General features: G+C 49.2%; 1 protein-coding gene across 2 annotated transcripts in view; it reads left to right on the forward strand.

Annotated features, from left to right (window-relative positions):
• THOC2 (THO complex subunit 2) overlaps window positions 1-26,644 on the forward strand; it is a 2,257,836-nt gene that overhangs the window by 268,407 nt on the left and 1,962,785 nt on the right. For both annotated transcript variants that reach the window (XM_069612670.1, XM_069612671.1), the window contains exon 6: window positions 1,817-1,938. In XM_069612670.1, coding sequence (XP_069468771.1) covers window positions 1,817-1,938 — 122 coding nt within the window. The remainder of the gene's footprint in view (window positions 1-1,816; window positions 1,939-26,644) is intronic.

Below are 26,644 nucleotides of genomic sequence, written 5' to 3' on the forward strand. Positions count from 1 at the left end.
CCATCCATGTGTAAAGGAGGCATCTGCCTACCCAAGATCATCAAGGACTATGCCGATTCCCTCGCCCATCTCATAACGGCCTTCATAAACGCATCCTTTAAAATGGGCATTGTTCCTGCCAGCCTCAAAGAAACGTGGGTACGCCCCCTACTAAAAAAACCTACTCTAAACCTGGCTCAGCCCAATAACTACCGGACCATAACCACTGTCCCTTTCCTCCTCAAAATTTTGGACAAAGCAACCCACAGTCAGATCCAACACTTTCTTGAATCCAATTTGTTCCTAGGGAAAAGACAATCGGGCTTCCGCAAAGGACATGGCACAGAAACTACATTGGTAGCTCTAAAAAAAACCAAATCGCCCAAATCATCACAAAAGATCACAAGACTCTCACCACACACCTCACCCACTTAGCAAAATGTTCCAAAGAAGCAGCCTCTTGGATCACCTCCTTCCTTGAAGGAAGAGCAATGAAAGTATTCTCCGATATAGCAAATGCGGCCCCCACCACCATCCACTGTGGTGTTCCCCAGGGATCATGCACAGCCCCCATTCTGTACAACCTATTCACGAAGCCCCTCTTCGACAAGCTAGATGCACAGGGTATAGCGTATACCAACTACGCTGACGACACTCGAGTAGTCCTACCACTATCCGGCTCTTATAACCAAGACGCCAACGCACTACACCTAATGTATGCCACTATCCAAGCCTGGATGGCGGCCAATGGCTTTTGCCTCAATGGTGACAAGACTGCAATTATCCTCAGTAAAAAAGCCAAACTAGATAACCTATACGCCAATTTCAGCATAGACCGCACTATTATACCAGTTTCCTTGTCTGTAAAGACTTTAGGGGTCTACATAGACAGCAGTCTTTATGACCAGACAAGTCGGCGCCATTGTCTCAGCATCGGCACACACCATCAAGCTCATCAACTCAATAAAACCCTACCTCTCCAAGCCCAACTGCCTCTCTATAGCCAGAGCAACTATAGGGGCCAAACTTGACTATTGCAACATCCTCCTAGCCGGTATTTCAGCGAAAAACTAAGACTCCAAATCACTCAAAACAATGCTCTAAGAGATGCACTGTGCATTCCTAAAGGGGACCATATCTCCCATGCAAGACAGTCAGCACACTGGCTCCCTGTAAAAGACTGCATTACTTTTAAAATCCTTACCCTCACACACAATGCCTATCCCTCACAGCCCCCTCTTACCTATCGGAGACCATCACAAGATCCTCCTCCACACGCCCCACTCGAACTCGATACTCCAACCTACTGCACACACCAACAGGGCCAAAGCAGGTGGGTTAGGCTTCCCCTACATAGCTGCCAAACTTTGGAATAGGCTCCCCAAAGCGCTTAGAGCAGAAACCTCCCCGGAGTCCTTGTCCTCAAAGGGGGAATCTATCTTGATGGGGTTCCATTTGTCTTGACCCTTAAGGAGTGTTGCAGAGCAGGCCCACCTCTCGAGCCTAACAGGGGGTGGGGGTTGTCCACCTTGCGGGGCTGGTGGTGGGGGGGGGACAAAATCCTGCTTCGTCAGTGGGTATATGTAGATTAAGATTGTGTTTACTTTATGGGGGTAAGAATCTGTGTTGTTTCAACAAGTCATGTTTATTGCATGTGTATTTAATATGAAATAAGAAAACATTTTATTGCAATTGTTGAAGTCTGCAACCTTGTACCCTTAAGAGAATATGAAAGTGGGCATATTTGAATTAAAATGGTTTACTGAACCACTAACACTGTATTCGACTAGAATGTACTTGTCATTATTGAATTTATAAAATGTTTGTTTTTTGTCAGTGTTTGGTTTCTGATACAATCCTGAAGGAACGGCTTGACCCAGAAACATTGGAATCATTGGGACTTATCAAGCAGTCGCAGCAGTTCAATCAGAAATCGGTTAAAATTAAGACAAAACTTTTGTAAGTATACACATTTAGTTTCATATGCCTAATAACAAACATTTTATTTGCTGTGCACCTAGATAATTTCAAAAGTATACGTATTGAGACATCAAGGTTGAAGAACCAACAGATGGACTGAGCCTGAAGGTCTCAACCTGCTACTAGAGTAAACCTTGTGTTTTGTACTTCCTGGCTTACCTGACTTTTTCCCCAAATGAGAACTCATCAGAAACTTAAGCCCACAGTATCTGTGTGTAACATGTACACTATTTTCCATTTCAATTTCCTCGTACAGCTTGTTGGCTGAACTTGTCAGTGGCAAACTCTTTGTGGTTTTGGGTGATAATGGGGGTGCTGTATAGTGGGGCCACCCATGTGGTACATTCGGCTAGATATAATTTTCTTTGAAAGCGTGTATTGCGATATGGATGTGGCAATGCCTGGTAATTACTACTGCTGGCTTAGCAGAGCAAAGCTAACAGTTGCCAGGGCCAGATATTTAATGTTTGTGAATCGCATATGGGAGCATCTTTGATATTGGGGTTTTGCAGATCCTGCCAACTGCATGTCTCCTTGCATTTGGTGGTGAATCCTGCTTTGCTTCTTGTCTGCTTCTGCTGCTGGACCTCAAACCCAGCATTGGATCGCTTTAGTTTCTCCACAGGGATAGGCTGCATCCTCTATACTCATGTGGAGGAGCTGGGACGTCACTTACTGCATTAACCGCAGGCCCACCGACAGACTTGGTTCTCTTGTTTCCTATGGTGCACTTTCTGCAACACCAAAACACAAAGTGGCACTGCAAGGTAATTACCGGAGCTGTGACAATTTTCTACGGTGGGTCCCCTTAAGATCCATGGAGTTCTCCACTAAACTCTTTTTTCAATCACCACTCCTGATTTCTTCTGTATTTTTAAATCCATGCATGAAGTTCCTGCCTCTGTCTATACATTGTATTGTTGTCTTGCTATATACTATGCCCCTCTGGACTATGTGTTAGGGAAAATTATCATTTCTGTGTGAATTCCCTTCAACCATGAAGACCCACAGCTCTTTTGCTGGACTTTAGGACTTTTTAATTTTTTTTGTTGTACATTTGGTTTTATTGGTTTCGCAAATACAGGTTATGCAGAAAAAGTATACAATAGTTACACAATTAAAAATCGTACTATACTAAGCAAACCCCCAGAATCCCTTGTATTTTGCGTCAGTCTCTTGGCAACTTTCTGCAAGCATAATGTTCGCTTTTTCCCCCCCTTTCCATTTCCCACCCCCTTCCCCCATGGTCAGAGCCTTTATCACAGATAACGCAGCATTCATCGTGTAACGATCAGAGTCAGTATTCGTTGTCGGGATCACATTATTCGTAAGAGTCTGTCAAAGAGTTCAATTTAAGCATCGTCTAGTTCGTTCGTTGGTCCACTGCCATCAAAGTGAGAGCTTTGTTAAGGGACAGGCCGTCTGGTAGGTATATGCTTTTATATTCCATCCACAAGGTTTGGTTTACCATGAAGCAATGCTGTTATATGTTCCATTATACAAATGTTAGTGGATACATGGATCGATTCATTTTTCGTAGGGCTTGTGGGAGCCTTCCACCTCATAACCAACGTTGCCCTAGCAGCTAGAAGCAGTTGCGGGCTATGTCTTTGATTTTGACCCAGTCGTCTTCATTTTTCTCGAGGCCAAAAAGTATGAGGTAGGGGGTAGATGTTCTGACAATGTTTAACATCTTTGATCCAGCCTAGAACTTCCGACCAAAATACTTGTATCTCGGACATCCCCACCACATGTGCCAGTAGTCTACCCTTTGCCCGCATCCACGCCAGCATTCCGGGCTTGCGGTCTGAAACATTTTGGATAGTCTGACGGGGTCATATTGCCATCTGTCTAATAATTTGATTGCATGAAGTTTGTACTGATTTGAAATGGATATCCGTGTGGCTGCTTGACATATGGTGTCCCAAAGTTCGGGTGTGAACTGTTCGGCGAAGTCTTTTTCCCATCTGCTTTTTAGTGCGTCTGTGTTCACCCCTTCTCCCTCCTATCAATGCCCTGTACATATCTGATATTAGACCCTTCATTACAGTTTTAGAGTCCAGTATTTTCTCAAAGGGGTGAGTTCTCATCAGTTTGGGTCTCCACATGGCTCTTGTCAAGACCCCTTTAATTTGTAGGTATTGAAATGTGGATAATGGGCCTATCCCTAGGGCCTCGGTCAGCTCAGGGAGTGAGATGAAGGCGTCTTTCCTTTGTAGTTGGCCTACTCTCTCTAAACCGGCCTCATACCAGTTTTGGAACCTTCCTACATCTGGAATGTGGTCGTTGATTCCTGGGGACCATAAGTGGCTCAAGGGGCTCGGCCAGGTGGTAATGTCTTGCATGTTCGTGCCATATGTCCAAATGTCCCAGGTGGTCATCAGTATCGGGTGATTTTTGAGTTTTTGACAGATTCGTTTCTTGGGTGCCCAGAGCCATTCAGATACTGTGGCTGGGGAAAAGTAATGGTTGTCCATATTGACCCACTGGATGTTTGTCTGGTCGCGCAGGTGTGGGATCAATACTCTGAGTTGGGCGGCTTCATAGTATTTTTGGAGGTTGGGAAGACCCACCCCTCCATTGTCTTTGGAAAGTATTAGAGTCTTATATGGGATCCTCGCTTTCTTCCCCTGCCATAGAAAGTGGAGCATGGCCTTTTTGATTTCAGTAAAGAAGCTTTTCGGAATCCTAATGGGTATTGTCTGGAAGGGGTATAAGAAGCGGGGAAGTGAAACCCTCTTTATTGCGTTTAGCCGACCTAGCCAGGAGATTGTGAGTTTATCCCATCTGATCAAATCTAACTTAAATTGTTTCAGTAGAGGGGGAAAGTTCGCTTGCAATAGTTCCTCCAAATTTCTTGTTATTTGTATCCCCAGGTATTGTAGTTTTGAATGCTCAATATGTAGGCCGAGTGAAGAAAATTTGGTGGTATTGTCATCTTTCAGGCCCTGGAGAGGAAAGAGTGTCGACTTTGTTCTATTTACTTTAAACCCAGAGAGTTTACCGTATTCCTCTATAATGGATAGAGCCCTGGGGACAGAAGAGGAGGAGTTCGTGATATGAAGGAGGATGTCATCGGCATAGGGGGCAATTTTATATTCTGTTGTCCCCAGTTGGATACCCTCAAGCATGGGGTCCGCTCTCATCGTTATCGCCAGGGGCTCCAGTGAGAAGGTGAATAGAATCGCCGAAAGGGGGCACCCTTATCGGGTCCCACGTTGGAGATTGAAACACCGCGAGTATTCACCGTTCACAAATATAGATGCTTTGGGGTCCGTATACACTGCATGTATTGCTTGCCTGAATTTAGCGCCCAATCCCACCTTTCGTAGTACTGCCTTTAGGAATCCCCACTCCACCCTGTCGAAAGCTTTTTCTGCGTCGACAGAGTAAGATTGGGTCATTCTCCATAGACTGGGACGCGTGAATTAGGTGGAGGGTTTTGCGGATCGTGTCTGCCCCCGGTCTTCCTAATATGAACCCAACTTGATCAGTGTATGAGTTGAGGGACAAGGGATTAGAGTCGTGCCGCCAAGACTCTGGTATATATCTTTGCATCAAGGTTAAGTAGTGAGATGGGGCGATATGAGGCGCAATTCGTGGGGTCCCCCCAGCCTTGGGGATGATAGTAATCGGTGCCCTGGTGAAAGAATCCGGGGGCTTTCCTGTGTCCATTATTTCGTTGAAGAGGAGTGTTAGAAAGGGAGCTAGTGTGGATATGAAAGTTTTATAAAAGCCGGCGGTATAGCTGTCTTCGCCCGGGGACTTACCCAAAGTTAACCTCTTTATGGCAGCCTGGACCTCCAGTTCCGTGATAGATTCTAGGGATTCGGCATCTATGTCAGGCATGCAGGGTAAATCTATTGAGGACAGTTAAGACTCGATCTCTGATGGCTCTGAGTCCACCTCGGAGGAGTATAGTTTTTCATAAAAGTTGGCGAAGCATTCCGGAATAGTGGCGTGGGCGTATGGTGTAGGGGAGGAATCGTCCTTAATCTCTATTACTCTATGTTCAGCCCTTTGCTCACTTAGCCTGGCGGTGAGAAGTGCATCAGCCTTATCGCCCTTTTCATAAAATTTCTGTTTTAACAGTCTCAGTTTGCGCACAACCTGTTAATACTCTAGGAGTTTCAGTTTGCTTCTTTTCTCTTTGGCCTTATTTATTTTCTGCAGGTCTAATTCTTCACCCAGTTTGGGTTTGCTTTCTAACTGACAAATTTCAGTTCGTAGCCTTTGTTCGATAAGGGCACGTTCTCTCTTTTTCGATGAACCCTCCCTTATCGGAATCCCTCTCCAGATGGCCTTCCCCGCTTCCCACACCGTTTGTCTAGACACTTCACCATTGTCGTTTATTTTAAAAAATTTGGAGATCTGTCTCCATTTCTGTTCTGAACACGAGATCCCTCCAGAGGCTCTCATTACACCGCTATTTTCCATTGTTTTCTGGCAAATCAGCCCACTGGATGTCTGTGAGGACCATGTCATGGTCAGACCAGGTGATCGGCGTAATCTGTGCCTGTGATATTACCTCAGAGTTCCCTGGAGAGATATATATAATCGATACGGGTGAATGTATTGTGGGGAGCTGAATAGAAGGTGTAGCCCTGTTCTTCCGGATGGCGGACCCTCCATGCATCTATCATGTTACACAAGTCCATCATATGAGCCAGCTCAGACAGTTCGGGCCTGTCTTGTTGCACCTTATTAGGGTTCCCAGGCTTTCGATCTTTCGCCGGATTCGCCCATTGGTTGAAATCCCCTCCCAGGATAATGTGCCCTGTGGCTTCGAGTAGTATCTTAGGGATCGTTCTGCAAAGAAATCTAGGTTGGGCTGTGTTTGGAGAATACAGGGTAGCAATGGTGACACTCAGCTTGCCCAATTGACCGTTCACCAGCATTGCTCGTCCTTCTACATCCGACCATGTCTTGGTTAGTGTGAAGTCTATACCTTTTCTAATGAGGATTCCCACTCCTCCCCTCCTGAACGGGCCCGAACCCCAGAACTCGATCCCGACTCGTTTCCCCAGGATCTGTCGTTCCTCTCCTTTTATGTATTTTACTTCCTGCAGTAGTAGGATGTCTAGACCACTTCTACGAAATTCCCTGGCCACAAGGGACCGTTTGTCAGTGAATTGAGCCCTTTGATCTTGAGTGTCCCGATTCTTAGGGAGGCAAGCTCCCGTATATTAACATTTTCCATGTGATCGACAACGTTCGTCCATCTCAGATTGTGAGCTGCATCGATTGTTCTGAAGTACGTTTAATACTGCTCGGACCCATTTCCCTCCTTTCGACCCCTCCTGACCCTCCCCTCTCCCTTGTTGAAGGCGTTCGAGTGAACTCAGTTGACAGCACCGAGTCGGCATCGAACCACTTGTAGGTTTCCTCCTAATTTTCTCCATTCTCATCTTGGAACTATATACACGGTAACTTCTCATCGTAGCATTGGCAGGTGAAATATGTGTGTTCATCTTACCAGAGTCGATCAATTTCAATTGTCTCCATCCGGAGAGAGGTTACCTCTTTGGTACTTTCGAGATCCTTTTACTTTCTTCCTACTGGCTCCTTGAATCTGCCATTCGTGTTCTCTTTTTTTTCGCTTTCCCCGTCTGGTCCGGGTCGGAGGAGGTCTGAGATGCATTTCATTATTTCTTTTTCAGATCGCAATCTAAATTGGGTTCCCTCGTATTCAAATGTGAGAGAGAAAGGGTAACCCCATCTATATCGGACGTTCTTCTCCTTGAGTTTCCTTGTGAGGGGGCCACACATTTTCCTGAGGGCCAATGTTAAGGAGGAGAGGTCTTGATATATCAAGATCCGGGCCCCTCCCAGCGTGATCTCATCGCTTTCCCTTGCTTTTTCGAGGATTCGGGCCTTGTCTCTGAATCGGTGGAACCGGGCGAGGACTGATCGTGGACCCCCGGCGGGCCACCGGCTCTATGGATCCTTTCTGTCATTGGTGCATCCACCACATCATCAGCTACAAGAAGTTTGATGATATTGTGGAGGGTTTCCCTCAGGTCCGCCTCTGTTTCGCCCTCTCTTTCCGGGATTCTGAAGATGCGTAGATTATTACGGCGCTCTGTTTTCCAAATCGAGTTTGAGTTTAAACTCTTCTTCCTTGTTCTCCAGTTCACATAGTCTCTGATCGAGTTGGACCTCGAGGGTGTCAATGGAGGCCTGATTGTTCTCTAACTCTTCAAGCTTGTCTTCCATATTGTCCAGCCTTTGGGTGATTTTATCTATCTTACCCCCTATGTTGGCGCCCAGATTTTTAATTTCTCCTAGCAAGGCAGCGATGTCACTTTTCGTTGCTGCGGCCAAGTCATTCACCGTGGTAACTCTGTTTGCCATCGTAGACCCAGTTGGTATCCGTGGAGTGGAGGTGTAGGCAAAGGAGGCCGACTTGTGCCTAATGTCCATGTAATCTTCCGGCAGCGTGATCAACTTGCCAGTTGTTCTGGTCGGGTTTGTGGGTTCCTTGTCCCGACAGGCTAGGCAGAGGAGGCACACGCCCCTGTGTTGGGGGCCTTAACCTCCCTGCTAGTACGTTGTGAGGATTTGCAGACTTGTGCCTCCTCAGTGGCGGCAAAACAACTTCAGCGCCGAGCTAGAGTGTCAGGGATATGCTGCCGAGGTGTCGAGGGCAGTGATAACCGTAGTCCATGTGGTAGGAGGCGGCACTCGCCCTGTTTCCAGGGGCCGTACCCTCCGTTCGTTGTGGTTCCTATTTCAACAAGTGGGGTGTCCTTCCAGAGGCACCACCAAGCTCAGAGCGTCCTTTGTGTGTTCTCGGGGGGCGCGGTGCTGTTCAGTTAGCGGTTTGCCGCCTGTGTAGGGTAGGCGTTCTGGGTCTCGCCTCCTGTTTTGCCTCCGGTGTTGCGGGGGGGCCCCCCTTTCTCAAAATGCGTGGTTGAAGGCGGGGTGTCTCACGCGGGGCACTTCGTGCCAGGCTATAGTGGGAGGCCTTTAGTGTTTGTAGTTTTAGGGCACTATCTAGTTTTCCAGGCTTCCTTAGTCACTGCTGCCGTGTGGATAATCTCTACGCGTGGGATATTGGAACGTGCCTGGGGGTTCTCTGGGGCCTCGTGGATGCCTCTCTCGTGGGTCCGTGAGGGGTAGTGTAGAGGGGGCACAAGGTTTGGACATGCGGATCCACGCTTCCAGTTACCACGGGCCCGCTCTGTGTCCGAGGCGGGTGTTCATTACGCAGCCTGCTGAGTGTCTGTGAGGAGAGCCTCTTCTTGGATCAGCGCAGCGTTCCTTGGGCTCCGTTATGCTCCCGCCCCCTCACTGGGGGCCCCGGACCTCCGCGGGTGCCAAAACCAAGGCGAGTCCACGCCGCACGGTCAAGCTGAGATGGGGTGCCGGGGTCTGGAGTGGGCTCAGGGAATGGGCCCGTGACCCGGCTCCAGCGCGGCCCGGGGGCGGGCGTCTTTCCACACGCTGCCTCTCAGCTTATTACAACAACTGTGCTCCCGGAGCCGGCGGGATGCGGGCTCGCAACGGAGCACGGGCGGCAGTTCAAACGCTTCTGCGACGGGGTTCCTCGTTGCTCTGCAGGGCCTCTCCATACTCCTCACTTTTGTGAGGGAGAGGGGGTGTCTCTGTGCACACGCTGTTTCTCCGCGAAGGAAGGTCCGTTTTTCGACCAACCGGCGGGGGGCTGTGTCTCACTGCCAGGTTCCAATTTGTACGCACGGGGGGGCCAAAAAGTGGGGGTTCAACACACTTCTTGGGGCTGCGTAACGGGAGCTCACAAGGAGAGCTTCCACATCCGTGCGCCCCCTGGTGGCCAGTGTATGGGACTTTTTAATTTTAACCCTGGAGAGAGTGCGTCCCTTTGCTCATTCTCATGTGTTTTGACATGATTTAGATTGTAGGTTTCCTCTGTTTTTAGAGACTGACAAACTCCATAGGCATCTACTTTTTTATGGTGACACACAGCACCTTCAGTGCAGTGTCAGAGAAATCCTTAAGATTTCTCCCAAGGTTTAAATACCTTGTCTTGTGTGAACTTCCGTTACCCAAAAATAGTAAAGTGAAATTGACTTCTTACCATTTCTCTTTGTAGGTCCAGCACTGTTGGGGAGAATTTTCAGTTTAGTGCTAAATGCCTCCCACCTTGGAGACCCCCCAGCTCTTTTGTAGAACTTTGGGACTTTGTACGTTTAATTTTGTGTTTTCTGTGTTTCTTTTGGTTATGGAGTCTGACAAACTGCATAGGCATCTACTTTTTGTTGGGTGACACATAGCACCTTTAGTGCAGTGACACAGGCAAGTCTCTTAGATTTCCCAAAGGTTTAAATACCTTCTCTTGGTGAAACTACTGTTTCCAAGAGCAGTGATGTGAAATTGACTTTACTTGGTCTTGTAACTTTCTAGACCCAGCACACACTATCTTAGAATAGGGTGCTGGAGGGGTTACTTAGTATCCCCTTTTGTCTAGTTTCTCATGCAAATTTTTTTATGTTACCCGTTCTACAATTAATGGCTGGTTGCAGTGGTTTACTTTTTCCTACCATTGTGTGTTTATACCGCGTGCTGCAATTGTCCATTTTGTCAAAATGGCCCCGGTCTTCTTTTTTCACAATTTCTTGTTGGAAAGGTCCTTCATGAGATTTACTCTGCACGCCAAACCTGATTTGGTCCCTTTGTTTGCTTTGTCTTTGGCCGGATTCACTTGTGAAGCCTGCCTCTAGCTCCAGTGTGTCTGGCAGGAGAGGAAGCAAGGGAGGTGCCTGAAACTCCCTGTGCTTAGTCTCCTTGGTTACAGGAACGCCCCCAAAAGTGATTGGCCGACTGGCTATCCTTGGAGGACAGCCACCCTGCTGTGTGATTGACGGCTAGGCTACAAATGAATGGGAGAAACCTGCATAAAAGGCAAAGTATTTTGCTTGGAAGGCAGAGTCGACCACTGGACAAATGAATCCGAAGAAGAACTTGGAGGAGACGCTTGCTGCAACTCCTGGACCGTTGGTTTGCCCTGCTGCATTGCTGAAGCTCCAGAGTCGCCTTGACTAGAGAAGCCCTGCAAATGACGACTTCTCCCCGTGGGTTGGTGGGCCAATCAACCCCAAAGCTCTCGGTGCTGGCTGTTCTTCCATTGCTGCTGCAGGAACCGATTGTCAGGGAGAGGAACACCAGGATCGAGTGCATTGTTTTTAAGTCGGACTCAAGCTCCAGGAAGATCCTCCAGACTCCCATGAAGCAGGACTGACCAAACCTGAGCCACCTCAATAGAGTGCTGGACCCCAGATGCAAGGAAAGTCCATAAAGGTATCAGAGAACTGCAGTGGTGCTATTTGTGAGAGGTGCGAGAAACTGAAACCACGAAGTGCCGCTGATCTGAAGTTTGCCCACTGCTACCGCCGACCTAAAATTCATAGTGCAGGAGTCCCTAGACGTCCTCTCTCTTGTCCCCACAACTAAGGCTCAGGAGCAACAGGATCTGCAGACCTACAACTGGAACAAAAGCCAGCTGGAACCAATTTCTTCAAACCAAAGGTACTGTAAAACTAGGATTGCTTACCTGTTGTTGTGTAGACTTGCTTGCTCTCAGTTGAGACTTGTATTGGTTGCTTTTGCAGAGTTACTTGCAGCTTTGCCCATCACAAGCCTCTCCTCTTGTGGCCCTACAGTGATTTCGTTTTCTTCAAAGATTTCTGAAACAATGTGCAAGACTTTTTACCTACTTTTTTGTTAAATTGACATTGGCTGTCTTGGCTCTTTGAAAGACTCTTCGTACCTCTGACTTTGTACTTTTAACAGTTCCTCAGGAAAGGGTTAAATTTACTTTGCATTGGATGGTTCAAAAGTACTTGCCTGCTTAAGAATATTTGTTCCCTAAAACCTTTTTCTTTTGACACTAACCTCAGCATTGGTCTAAACGTGCCAGTGATATATCCATGTCCACAAGTCACCTCAGGGTGTAGGAAGTGTCTGTGTGCCATCCCGAATGGGTATCCATGGATTTATTGAATCTGAGTGTTTCTTAAAAAGTATTTTATTTTGTTAGATATTTGCTCCCTTCTAAAGAGGGTTTATTCAACTATCTGTTAAATTAATAAATAATTGTTTAATCAAGAAACAATTGAGAATAAGTGTTTATTTGAATACCCTTCACTATGAATCTGTGTAATAACCCTACAGCTCACATTGACCCCTCTTGAGATAAGGCTGGCTTGGCTGCTCAGTCACTCTACCAACTTGTGTAGTACATGCTTATACCAAAGGTTGGATTAACTATTGCCAAGAGGGCAAGGCTGGTGCAGTCTCCTACAGGGTACTGGATACAATCTTGCCTAACGGGTACCCTCCAGGCATTTACGTTTTTTTTTTTAACAAAATGTGTTCTTTAGTGACTACCACCATGTTATGATGCTGACAGTTTAGAATTATGCCAATGTCAATTGAACCTGAAAAATTGAAAAAAGTTGTCGGAAAAGTAGTGTTTTATTGCGCTTTTTCATTGCGCCGCCCTTTTGTGAGCTTTTTAATACCTGAAACTGCCTTGCTATTCTGATAGAAAAAGTTTTCCCGCTATTGCCTGCTTATTTGACAGATTTTTGGCCCTTCCAAGATGGCCACCATTGTTTTTCTTTGATATGAAGGCAGGCTGGCTGAGCTGCCTTTCCCTGTGCAGCACTCACATTGGTTGATGAATGCTGTCTTCATCCAACCATGGACCGGCAGGCTTTAGCCGGCCCTCTTAGCAAAGGCCCACTTCTAAAGCCCCTGTCGGCTTCCAGAACGCTAATTGGGGTCGTCTCTGCTCCTTAACCACAATGATGCTGCCACCTCACTCCTCTAAGAAATCCATACTGCCTTGACATTGTCACCTCCATGACTATGGGTTATCTCCGTCCTTCTGGACTCACTCCTACCACCTTTTAACTATCACTGTTCTTTCTGCTTGTCCCTTAGCGTTCACTACAATAACCTTGACCTCCTGGCAAAAGGAACCCAACCTTTGGTATAAGTCTGTAGTACACAGGTTGGTAGTGTGGCTGAGCAGCCAGGCTCATCTCCAGAGGGGGTCAATGTGAGCTGTTGGGGAGTTGAGATGCACAGTGACTAGTATTCAAATAAACACTTACACACAAGGTTTCTTGAATAAACAATTATAAATTCATCAATAAGTTGGAATAAGCCTTCTTCAGAAAGGAGCAATATAAAAGCAACAAACAGACTTCAAAAACTGTACACTCTTAGTTTCAAAATCAGTAAAGACCCTTTTGGGATGGCCCACTGTCACACCCTACACCCTAGGGTGACTTCAATAGCTAGGGTGCTGGGGACATTAATATCTTACTGTTGCATTTAGAATACTCTTAGAAATTGGTCAAAGGAAAAGATTATCAGAACAAACGGACCATAAATATGATTTTTTTTTAACCAACTTTATTTATTCAAACATAGTCATGTACAGTTACTGTATTGGCCCAAGATCCAAGTAATTTTAACACGTATCATTTGATAAGGCCACCTGTTAACTTTTTGGTTTTACAATTATTAGGGCTAGCTTTAATCATTAACTTAATTTGAACTGCAACCGTTCAATGACCCTTCCCCTGCCACCTTCCACCCCCTCCCGGCTCCCCAGTGGCATGGACCAGTCTTGCTGCTTTCCGATGAGTTCATTGTGTTCCGATTAGATGACTTCTGCATTAAGCCAAGGCTTTCGTGATCAATTGGTCAGTGCTCACTTTTGGAACGCTCTCAACAGATTTGGCCTAAAGAATTATGCTTCTCTGTCTCTGACATAGTTGAAGAAGGGGTCCCAAATTGCCCGGAATTTCAGGTACTTGCCCTCCCTCAGGGCCCCCACCTTCTCCTTCGCCATCACGTTCCAGGTTTTCACCCACCACCATGCTGTTATTGGACCTTCTGGGTTTTCCCACGCTTGTGCCAGAGTCATCTTTGCTGCCATTAGCAAGTGAGTGATAAGTGTTGCATTGTTGCCAGATGCCGCATATATATCTTCAACCGTTGTGCCCAGGAGTATAACCTTCGGCGCTGCTGGCAGCTGTTTCCCTGTGATTTCCTTTATGCGACCCAGGACTTCCTTCAGTACATGGTCGCTTTAGAACAGGACCACCACATGTGGAATACATATCCTTTGCTTCCTCAATTTCTGCAGCACATAGGTGGGTAACTGGGGTTCATTTTGTGCAACCTCTTGGTGGGTCAAGTACCACCTAAAACAAATCTTATGTGCGGTCTCTCTAATGGCTGTGCATTTGGAGGATCTCTGTTCTTTTCCAGATTTGAGTCCACTCTCCCTAATTGATGGGGTCGCCTATGTCTTTTCCCCAGTTGTCCATTCCATATATGTGAAAGTGTCGCTCTTTTGTGGCTTGTCCAGCAGCTTGTATATTCTGGAGACCACTCGTGCCTCGTCCCCTTCGTGTTTCGCTAGTTCCAGGCCTATCAGTGCCCTAGTGGCTGCTTTATTGACTTCTTTATGCATTATCCAGTGGTGGATCTGGATGTAGGTATATCTGCTTCCCCTACCCCAAATTTCTGTTTGCACTCTTCAAACTGCAACTGGATTCCCTCCTGAAAGAAGTCCGTCAGATATAGTATTTGTTCCTGTCCCCAGTACTTCTAGAAACTGGGTCGTTTGCCTGGTGTAAAGTTTTTTTTTTTTTTTTTTAATTTTTTGGGGGCCATTGGAGTGAAGGGACCCAGCCCCGGGTCAATGTTTCGTTTTCTCATTGCTCGGTCCCAACCTTTCAATGGGATCTTAGTTGCTTCAAGCAGACTCCCCTCTGCTTCCCCATCCCCCACCTGCAACCCGTGTAGTGCCCTCAGTGGGATCGTGGTCACCCCTTGCTCTACTCCCACCTATCCCTTTGACATGTCCGCTCTCATCCAGGCTAACATTGGTGCTATTTGTCCCTCTATATATTCTTTTTATTGCTGTGGTGTTCCCATTAACCATAAAAGTCGTGCTCGGGAGGCGGAAGTTTGCCAAAACCATTCTGCTAAAGCTGGGGTCGCATCCACATTTCTGCAGCACTAGTTCTAGATATTTCCATTGCAGGCTGTCAAATGCTCTCCTGGCATCAGGGCGGATATGGAGAACCTTTTGTCCTGTCCTGCTTCCCAGATCTACTATATCCACTGCCCGCCTAATATTGTCTTGGCTGCGTCTCCTTTTTATAAATCCAGCTTGGTCGGTATTAATTATTTTGGGCAGGACCTCAGCGAGTCTAGTTGCAAGGACTTTATCATAAAGCAAGCTTTGCATCAGTATTAAGTAGGGAGATTGGCCAGTAACTGGTGCAGTCTGTGGAGTCTTTGCCCGGTTGAGTATTAGGATAGTGGCGGAGGTGTGACTGTGCCACTGATTCTTATGTGTTTAAATAATTTTGTTAAGGGGCCCAGCAATTAGTTGCGGAATGTTTTTATAGTATCCGCTTCCGAATCCATCCGGGCCCGTTGCTTTGTTGAGGGGCATTGCTGTTATGGCATGTTATAGGGGCCTGCAGAGCGTTATCCTCCTTTGTGATCTGGGGAAGGGGAATCACTGAAATATATTCTTTTTGTGTTTGAAGGTTTAGATGTTCGCTTTCTAACAAACCCTGATGGAATCTTTCCATTATCCTAAATTTCCCCTCTGTTGCACATAGCTCCCCTTTTTCGTCTTTCAATTGGACGATGTAGTTACAGGAGTTTTGCTTGCAGAGTTTGGCTGCTAGGAACCTGTTTGCTTTACTACCCTGGACGTAGTGTCTGTTTGGTGTTGATTAGTGCTTGTGCTGTGCGTTCTGCTGCGTGTTCTTCTAATTGAGCTCTTGCTCTCCGGAACGCTCCAAGTGTTTTTTTTGGGATTGCCTGGCCTTGTGTTGAGTTTCTGCCTCATTCAGTGATGTTTCCAGATTCTTTCTAATAGGTCTGCTCTCCCTCATACACGCTGTTGCTTGTGAGATGAATTTGCCCCAGATCACTGCTTTTCCAGCATCCCAAATTGCCGCCCACTTTGTCTCTCCATTGTAAGTTTCTTGGAAGTAATTTTGGATCGCCTCCTCTATGTGCGCTCTAAGAGCCAGGTCTTTCAAGATCATCTCGTTCAGTCTCCCGGGCCTGCGGCTTCTATGGGTGTTTTGGGCCATCTCTATTTGTACTAGGACTGGGGCGTGGTCTGAAACGTATTGGACCTCTATCTCTACCTTACTAATATACGGGATCAGAGTGGTTGACACCAGCACCATGTCAATTCTTGAATACCCCTTATGGACCGCTGAATAATGGGTGAATTCCCTCTGACCGTGAAAAAACCTCCATGTCTCTATCACCTCCAGATCTCTGAAGAGTTTGCCTAGTGCCTGCCTATTTCTTGCATCTGCTGCCGTGGATGAAAGGGTTTTGTCCATTGCGGGGTCCATGACACAGTTGGTCAGCTCCAACTATTATCTGACCTTCACACAAGCTCCCCAGAGTTTTCAGTGAGTCCCTCAGGAATATGTCCTTTCACTCATTTGGGGCGTAGATAGCTATTAGTGTGTATAGTTGTTCCTGTATCATGCCCTTTAGTACTAGATATATCCCCTCCGGGTCCCTGTGTATTGTCCGTTTTTTAAAGGTCATCCTGGCCCCAATCAGAATAGCGACCCCTTTGGTTTTCCTCCTACCCGAGGCAAAATATTGGCGGGAAATTCAGCCTTCCTTCATCTTCAGGGAGGTGGTGTGTTTCCTGCAGGAAGGCGATTGAAGCCTGCAAGTCTATAAGCCTAGTCAGAATGGATCAGTGTTTGACTAGCGAATTTAGGCCTTGCACATTAAGTGAGACTAGGTTCAGTTCAGCCATCTAGTATGTGTTTGTAGAATTTTGTCCTTTGGCTTGCCATTTCCCATCAGTCTTCCTTCCCATTTGCCTATACTGGTCCATGCCATTCCCCAAAATGTAATAACTTTATAACAACCCCCCCCCCCCTCTAGTTCCCTCCCCCATGTACCCTTCAGATCAAAGCTCCTCTGTGCTTTCTCTGCACCCCTCTAGGGGTGTTGGGTATCATCTCGCCTCCCACGTGTGCTTTGCCAGGACCTGTCTGTCCTGCATTGACTCCAAAATGGATAATCTCCTCCCTCTGTCCGAGGGCTACGATCTCTTCCTCCTTCGCCGCACCCCATTCAACGCCTCTTTAGTTAATTTATGGTTTGGTTCTACCAGGTTATCGCAAACCTTTTGGTTGAGGGCTTCTCGTTTTCTCTCCGCTCCCAGTTTCCTAGTTCGGTTCGATGACCACTCCCACTGTCGGGGGTTTCCACTTCTGAGGCTGCGAGCAGGGTATGGGCCGGGTGCAGTTCCTCTTCCTCCAGGTGTAGAAGAGTCATTCCTTCCTCGCAAGTGGTGATGCGTTGTAGTTTGTTCTCCCAGGTAAACTGCAAGCCGAAGGGGTATGCCCATCTGTAGATCATCCCTTTGTCCCTTAATGCCTTTGTAACTGGCGCCATTTGTCTTCTTTTATGTAAGGTAGACCGGGCCAGATCCTGAAACAGGTGAACCTGGGTGCAATTGATAGTGATCGGTTGTAGGTTTCTCGCTGCACGGAGGATTGCCTCCATCGTGTGGGAGGTCATTGCCAGTAGAACGTCCCTGGGTCTTTTCTGTGCGGGCCAATTCTGTGCACTGTTTGTGAGTATGTCCTCCGGTTGGGCACCCGGCAGGAGGCTGCTGAAGCAAGTTTGCATTGTCTCTTTCAGATCCTTGTCCCCAATTGACTCGGCCAATCCATTCACCCGTATGTTGGACCTGCGGGATCTGTTCTTCAGGTCCTCTGCCTGGAGTTCCAGGTTGTACGTTGCCTTAGCAATCTGTTCCAGGAGCACACATCTGTTTGGAGTCTTCAGCAATTTCGGAGAGCCCTGCCTCCGTTGTCTACCCTCTCTCCTAGTTCTGTGATGCCTGAAGGGATGAGCCTAGTTCATGCTTTATATTTCTCAATTGATCCTACAGGGAGTCCATCATACGTTTCTCCATTCCTTGTAGGCATTCCTGTAGTTCTCCAGCATGGGGTCTGGCATGGATTCACATGCTCCTGAATATTCCCCGTCGTCAGGCCGGGAATCCTCGGTATAGAAAATATCAGTTTTGTTTCTGATCTGTCTTTCTCAGTAGTAACCAATCACTGGTCTCTGGGTCATACTGCCCCCAGCCAATGACTGCCCTCAGATTTTTACCGCACATTCAAGTGTTGGGAGTCCTCGTGCTTAGCTCACGAGCTTTTGCTGCGTTTTCGCGCTTTTCAGATTTTCTCATTTTTTCGGTTAAATGGAGCCTCAAGCTCCACCGTTTCTACTTCTGATCAACGGGGATCCGTTTCGGAGTTTCTACGCCCCTCGAGTGAAGATTCCGTCGAGTTACGCTTTTGGAGGATTCCAGAAGTTCCGAGGCCTAACCCGGACATGGCCCAGGAGAAAGGGAGCTCGACGCCCGGGAAGCTGTTCAGGACCTGCCCTGGATGCCAGCTTCGGAATGTTTTCAAGGAGGACGAGCATTTGTTATGCCTCTACTGTCTCCAAGAGGACAAGACGCACAAGGAAAAGAACTGCGCGTTTTGTGGGAACATGTCGGAGCGGACCATGAAGGATCGCCACCTCCATCTCGCCAACTGGCTGGAAGGTAAGAGCATGCCAGGCGAGAAGAAGAAACAGAAGTCAGAGCGGTCTTCTGAGTCCTGTGAGGGTGCTCCGGCGACGGGGGCCCAACAAAAGGCTAAGCACTGCGAGTCCGCGGGCACCGGGAGCGCCGAACGGTCGGGCTCCTTGGCTGCCAGGCAGGGCGCCTCCTCCCCGGCGCCATCGACCACGAGCCAACGCTCTGGCTCGGGTAAGAGGAAGTCCGAGAACCCGGCGAAGCTTCTGGAGAGGCCCCGGTCAATCTCGAAGATTCCGGCAGAGGGGGAGCGAGGCTCGGACCCTATGCCCCAAGGTGAAGGCCCCAGGCTTACAGAAGGTGACGTTGGCCTTAATTCACCTTGCTAAGAGCTCGATTGAGGATGTCGCTGCGGCCCTGGCTCAGCCTGTGGAGGCGCCCTCAGGTACCAGAGTCTCCCTGCCACCGCAGAGGGAGTCGTCTTTCGGGCCCATCGAGAAGACCCCCACGAAGTCCTCGTTGGAAAGGGTGGGGGAGGGGTTGGTGGCCGTCGTGGATACAGACACGACTTCTGGAGGAGCTCATCCAAGTCGTGGAGGAGGCCCAGCCCATCGGGAGGGATCCCGACGAGGGCGACGACGTGGGCGACGGTGACGCAGACGAGGCTCCTCAAGAGCCCTCGCTCCCGTCGTTTTCGGCGCCGCAGGACATTCTTCATCACGAACCAGAGTCGCTGAACTTGCAGGCCTGGCTCCTGCAGCACTAGAGTTTGGAAGATACGACATCCCGGCCGACTGCAGAGAGGGTCTCGCGAAGGCCAGGGTATCCTCAACTCTCAAGTGCTACGGACACAAATGGAAGAGGTTCTCTGTCTAGTGCCATGCACAGAAGATTAACCCTCTGCGGATTACGGCCCCTCAAGTATTGCCGTACCTATTGTCTTTGGGCAAGGCTGGCCTATCTCACGCTTCCATCAAGATACATCTGGCTGCCGTCTCGCGTTACACCAGAACTACAGGACGGGCGTACTTGTGGTCTCATCGACTGGTGAAGGAATTTATGAAAGGACTGTTCCGATCATTCCCGCCGGTGAAGGCCCCTGCCCCGGTGTGGGAGCTCAACGTGGTGCTGACTAGGCTCATGGGGGCCCCATTCGAGCCTATGCATTCAGTGCCTTTGAAGTTTCTGTCGTGGAAGACAGCATTCCTCGTGGCCATCAACTCTGCACGACGAGTGGGAGAGATCCAGGCCCTGTCTTGCAAGCCTCCATACTTGACGTTTCACGACACGAGGGTGGTGCTGAGGACGCACCCCTCCTTCATGCCCAAGGTGCCGTCGGACTTGCCCCTCAGCGAGCCCTTGGTGTTGCCAGTTTTCTTCCCGTCGCCTTCTTTGCCGGCTGAGAGGACTCTGCACTCGCTGGATGTAGCTAGAGCGCTGAAGTTCTACGTGGACCGCACGAAGAGTTTTCGGAAGACATCACAGCTGTTTGTGAACTTTGGACCTGTGAATCAAGGGAAGGCTCTCTCGAAGACTTCCATTTCCAGATGGCTCTCCGGCTGCATCATGCACTGTCACCGGTTGGCAAACCGACCGCTGCCTGGCCGTCCGAGGGCCCATTCCACCAGAGCGATCGCAGCTACCACGGCGTTCCTATCTGGTGTTCCCTTGCTGGACATCTGCAGGGCTGCTACGTGGAGGTCGACGCACACCTTCACAAGATTCTACTGCGTCGACCGGGATTCCAGGGAGGAGTCCAGAGTCGCCTAAGGTGAGCCTGATGAGGAGGTAAGAGTTGCTTAATGTTGAGTTGTTGTATTGCTTGATATTGAGCCTTTTGCCACCTCCCGTGGTTGTGCATGTGTATACTGCTATGTATTCTTATATTCATGAGCATGTGAATCCATGCCAGACCCCATGCTGGAGAAGGAACAAGTTACTTACCTGTAACTGTTGTTCTCCAGCATGGGTCTGGCATGGATTCACATGCGAACCCTCCCGCCTACCCCTCTGCGGCTCTTCACTTGGTCATACTGCCACTTCACGTACTACCAAATCTGAGGATGGCTGCCAGGGGCGGGGCTTAGGGAGAGGGCAGTCATTGGCTGGGGGCAGTATGACCCAGAGACCAGTGATTGGTTACTACTGAGAAAGACAGATCAGAAACGAAACTGATACTGATTTTTTCTATACCGAGGATTCCCGGCCTGACAGGGAATATTCATGAGCATGTGAATCCATGCCAGACCCATGCTGGAGAACAACAGTTACAGGTAAGTAACTTGTTCCTTCTCGCGCTTTCAGTGTGTTTTTGGCTCTTGACCGGGCTTCTTTGGGCTTGGCTCTTGGCATCTGTGTCTGCACCAAAAGCGGGAGGGAAGACCCCAGCGATGCAGACGAGTGGGTCAGGACCCTTATTGGGCTAGTACTTACGGCACTTTTTTGGGTATAGTGGGGCCAGCTTAGGCCAGATTCTTGATAAGTTATGTGCTATGAGAGGTGTCAACTCATGGAGACTTAAGCGTCCAGTTCCTAGTCTTTTAGTGTTTCCTCATCCCAGCCCCTGTGTTGTGGGGTGGCCAGCAGTGAGTCCCGCGCTAGTGCTCACCACAGGCTTATGCAGTTGGCCCCACCTGTATGTGTGGCTCTTCGTTGGGGGTGGGGGGGGCACGCCACCCACACCCCCTGTCTGCAGGGTGGGGCACTTTATGCCATCTGAGCCCCCTCTTGATTACGTGTCCACTTATGGGGGGCAAACGGGGGAGGGCGCCGACAGTGGGCTCGTCCACCCCCAGGGCCCAGCTACTGGTGTCGGGCCGACCAGGGGGGACGGAGCGCCACCATGCTCCTGCAAGCGCTGCAACCAGCAGGTATTGGGGGACCCACTAGAGCCTGCTACTTCCCGCCGTACCCACCTCACCCCCGCCTAACGTGCACAACTGCATCGCCTGGCTCATCCACCCTCTGGTGCGCTGCGGGCTGTGTAGTGCTACTGTTGGTGGCCTCTGGCTATGTCGCTCCAGACTGCTTTCCCACTTTTCTCTGCGGCTTCCGTTTTCTGGTTCCTTTGTGTGAGCCCTGCTGCGGAATGCGTAATTTAAGTGCCCCACAGGGTAGTTCATCAGTAGGGTCTTCCAGGGCCCGAGGTTCTCGTGCCTCTCGGATGCTGTTTTGATTCGCTGCGGGGGCCCAGCAGCACGGGCCCCTCCCCTGCCACCCTTCTCCGGCCGAGCAGGCTCCGCTTCTGTCTGCAGGCCATATCAGGAGCGCCAGCTCGCATCTCCCCCGACCAAGGCCTCTTGTGGATGGGAGCTTCTCCGTGCCCCCCAGGAGTGGTTTTCGGGGGCCTCGCATTGCAGAGTGGCATCCGTGCCACCTGGATCCAACCCTGCTTCACTGACTGGTGGGCCGATCCCCGCTGCGTGCCCTCACCACCAGTCTTCGGTCATACGCCGGCGGGGGCGGGTACTAGCCCGGGCACTGCCGGGGTTTATCTGGCAGCCCATGCCTCATGGTCCCGGGTCGGTCCAGCTTCCAGGGGTCCGGCACCTCTCCTCACCCGCCCAGCGCGGGCCGTCGCGCAGCGGTAACAGGCGCTCCAGTACCCTCGGCTCCACCAGGCGCAGGTCAGTGCAGGTCCCTCGCGGCTCTGCTCCTTTCCGGCCGCCACATTCGGACTGTAACTTCTTATTCTGCACGACTCCGCAACGCTGCAATGAGTGCAGAGCCCCGGTGCTGTGGGCCAGTGAGTCCTCTGCTACCTTCAGGGCAGTCTCCCCCGCCACGGACCGCCATTACTTGGGGCCTTTTTCCGCGCTGCAGCTATGGAGCTGTAGCCCCTCTGTTACCTCGTAGGCGGGTGCCTCTCGCCTAATCCGCGATACCACTTCTGGGATTCAGCTTGTTCAGCTTCCGACTTTGGTAGTTTTGGTGTTTGGTAGATTTTAGCTCTGTTTTCACCTTTCTTCATTCCCGCTCGGTCGGAGGTCAGAGAAGCGCGCCGCCTCTACACGGCGGCCATCTTGGAATCCTGACCACAAATATTCTTAAGCAGGCAAATACTTTTGGATCCTCAAATTAGTCGTTCAGTATAACAGGTCAAGCCAAAGTCAATGGGCAAAAGTCTTATATGGGCTGAAGCACTTCTGGTAGTTAAGTAGAAAAGTCTTTTCACAATGTTTTAGAAGTCTTTGAAGAAAAGAAGAATCAAATGTAAGGCCACAAGCTGATTAGACTTGTGAGTAGTAGAAGATGAAAGCATCTCTTCAATGAGAGGTAAGTTCTCTCAGACTTTGCAGTGTCTTTGTATTGAAGAAAAAGTGCAGCAGATGACTTCTGTTCTTGTGCAGCTCTGCAGAGCTCACTGTTCCTGGGCCTCAGTCATGGGGACAAGAGGGAGGACTTCTGGGGCCTCCTGCTCTGCACTTGGATGGTCATCGCTAGCAACCGGCAATCTTTCCACCAAGTGACACTTCGGTGTTTCAGCTCCTCGGGACTACCGCAAATAGCAACACTGCCGTTTCTGGCTATCAAAATTGACCTTCCTTGCTTCTGGGGTCCTCTACTCTGAGGGGGCTCAGGCTTGGTCAGTCCTTCCTGGGAGTCTGGAGGATCCTCCTGGAGCTCTAGGCGAGCTTAAAAGCAAAGCGCACAATCTGGTGTTCCTCTCCCTGGCTATATGGTTTCCAACAGCAACACTGTGGAAATTTAACCAACTCCGAGATGACTGTCTAGGTGGCTTACTTTGGAGTTGATTGGTCCCACCAACTCAAGGGGAGAAGTCGTCCTTGCAGGGGCTTCTCTGTCAATGCAAACTTGGCGTTTCGGCACTGCAGCAGGACTTCACAGATCAAACCAACAGTCCAGGAGTTGCAGCAGGCCTCCTCTTAAAGTTCTTCTTCGGTTCCTTCGTCCAGTGGTCGACTCTGCCTTCCAAGCCAAAGGCCTTGCCTGTTCAGTTCTCTCCCATTCATTCCAGCCTAGCTGTCGGTCACCCAGCAGGGTGGCTGTCCTTGCCAGACAGTCAGCCGGCCAATCACCACAGAGTGCATTTGGGTCTTCTAGGAGAATAAGCACAGGGAGTTTTTGGGCACCTCCCTACTTCCTGCCTACCCCAGACACCCTGGAGCCAGAGGCAGGCTTCACTTGTGAATCCCGGCAAAGGCAAAGGTGAAAAATGGGACCAAACCTGGTTTGGCGTGCAGAGTAAATCTCAAGAAGGACCTTTCCACAAAGAAATGGCGAAAAAAGACGACCGGGGCCATTTTGACAAAAATGGCACCCTTGGGGGCTATACTGCAGTTGCGAACGCAGCCTGCGCCAAATGCACACCACAGTAGTTCAAATGAAACCACTACCACCAGCCATTCAGTGAGGAAAGTGTAACATAATAATGTTACATGAGAAGCTAGATAAAGGGGATACTAGGTAACCCCTCCAGCAACCTATTGTAAGTTACAAATGTAAGTGAAGTCAATTTCACTTTAACAGTAGTTTAGCCAAGACAACTGATTTAAACCTTTGGGAAATCTGAAAGACTTTACTGTGCCACTGCACTGAATGTGCTGTGTGACTCAGTGTAAAAGATGATGCCTATGGAGTTTGTCAGGCTCCACAACCAAAAGAAACAGTGTTAAAAAAATCACATTAAAATACATTAGAGAGTGGGAAAAAAGGTTCCGTCACTCCAGGTAAAAAAAAAAGCAAGCCCTCAAAATCCAGCATAGTTGCTGGGGCGGGGGTGTGGGAGGGGGTCTCTAAGGTGGAGGGAATAAGCACATTTCTGAGAACTCTCCCCAACACTCCCATGTTGTCATTGTGATGCACATTGCTTCTTAAATCCCTTTGCTAACATCTGAATCCCTGATTGGAAGGTCAGATCTTGTTGTTTTTGCTTTTTACTAGAAAGTCAGAGCTTTCTGCCCATTGCTAAATTTTCTATTTTGCTTTTATACTGTTGCTTCTCTGACTTGCCAGTTCAGTGACCTCATCATTTTGTCCTACACCTACCTGCCTTAGCCCCCCAGCTTCTCCATCCTCTCCTCACTTCCACCTCCATGGCGCTTTCTGTTTCTCCTATCTTTTCCAACTGCTTCGCCATTGACTATCCTTCCCTCTCACCAAGTCGTCTGGCAGGAAGAAGTTCAAAAAGGATATCTTGGCCTCTAACCCTGGTCTTCCTATCGCCGACACCTTCTCCAATGCCTGTTCCAGACAGACCCTCTCGGAAATCCTATTTGTCGTTCCTTTGCCAGGGCTATGGACTCATATGATCTCTGTGCCCTGTCCTATCTCCTCCTCTCCCATTAATGGTGGCGCTCGCTGGTTAGTTCTCATGGCTTCCTTCAGCTCCTAATGTCTACCTTAATGACACTGTCATGGTCCAAGGCCCTCAGGCCAATCTCCTCCTCTTTGATAGGCGCCTCCCTCGCCTAATCAATTCCCTCATCATCTGCTGTTCTATCCTCTTCTCCCCTTGGCTACTTTACCCTCTCTCTCTCTCTTCCTCCTCTGCCCCTACTAGGGCTCTTTCTCCTCCGCAGGCCGTACCTCTGATCTGTGTTTAAGGCTGGCAACCTTCTTCATATGACCACTCTCAACTCTCGCTCTGCTGTCACACTCCTGACATCTGCCGCCTCCTTCAAGAACTAGACCGTGATCTTATGGAGACATGGTTCATGGCCAGCTCTGTTACGAGCTTTGACACACTCCTCCTTGATGGCTACAATATCCTCCTCGCACCCAGATCCTCCCGGTCCGGTGGGTGGGAGGGGTAGCCCTGATCTTTCCTGAGTGGACTCCTGCCTCTTGTCATTCCCACTCAGACCTACTGCTCTTTTGAATGTCTTGTCTGTAGGCTCTGCCTCGCTCTCCTACCCATTGTTACTGTGGCTACCATCTACTGGCCTCCTGGTCAAATAACCGAAGTCAAATTCTTGGCTACTGCACAATAAATACATTTTTTTTAAAATTAAAAAAATAACCTTATTTCTAGGAGTGAGTGCACCACTCCTCCTCCCTCCTGGCCTCTACCACTCAACTCCTCCTCCTCGGTGACCTCCATATCCATTTCAAGTCTCCTTGTTCCTCCTCTGTACTCTTCCGTGACCTCTGCGACTCCCTCTCCCTGTCCATCCTCCCCTCTGGCCGGACTCGCTCTGCAAGGCACACACTGGATGTCTTGATCACCTGACCTCCCCCTCTCTATCCCTCTGACCACTCCTCTCTCCTGGAGCGATCATTCCCTCCTCTCCTCCCATCTTTCCCTCTCTTCCCCGCCAAACCTACCCCAACATTGCCACCTACCTTTTCGGACATCCGGCCCATGAAGCGGGTCTCACATCCTGAACCAGCCCTGTCTCTGCTGTACTCTTCAATTTCTGATCCTCTTGATGCTCTCGCCCCTGTCATGAGGATCCATTTGAAGTCCAAAGCCAAGTCCAATTCCTGGTATGACTCTGACCTAGCTACACTTAAACGTTAGTGTAGGGCGACTGAGAGCAAATGGAGGGCTTCTTGTTCATCCTCTTTACAAACTGGCCTGTCGCCTGCTCTAAAGGCAGTACCGACTCTGTCCTCACCAAGAAGAGTCCACATTCAAGCCTGTGTCTCTGCGGCATCGAACAACTCGGCCGAACTCCTCAAAATCTGAAAGAAGCTGGACAACCCTGCTGCAGTCTCTACAACTCCTGTTGCCTCCAAGCCTCTTTGCAGTGCCCTTGCCTCTCACTTTATTCTAAAAAACCCAGGACATCCTGTTCACCCTCTCATCACCTTCCTCTCCCTTGTGTCTGTGCTTGCTGGCCCATCTTCAGCCACCCCGCACACCCTCCTTCTCGTCCTTTCCTCTTGTCTCCCCTGATGAGGTCGCTAGACAAGTCCGTCCTATGAAAGCCTTGTCAAAACAGGTTAATTCCTGTTCCTCTAAAACCATCAAGGGCCACATTGACACCCTTGCTCCGGCCCTTGCCGATTTTTGCAACCACTCCTTTGCCTCAGGATCCTTCCCCTCCCCTCTGAAACACTCCCTTGTGCATCCTCTTCTCAAGAAACCCACAGCTGATCTTGCTTGTCCAGCTAACA

The sequence above is a fragment of the Ambystoma mexicanum genome, chromosome 5p (assembly GCF_040938575.1).
Source record: "Ambystoma mexicanum isolate Mex_15411 chromosome 5p, UKY_AmexF1_1, whole genome shotgun sequence".
Taxonomy (NCBI): Eukaryota; Metazoa; Chordata; class Amphibia; order Caudata; family Ambystomatidae; genus Ambystoma; species Ambystoma mexicanum.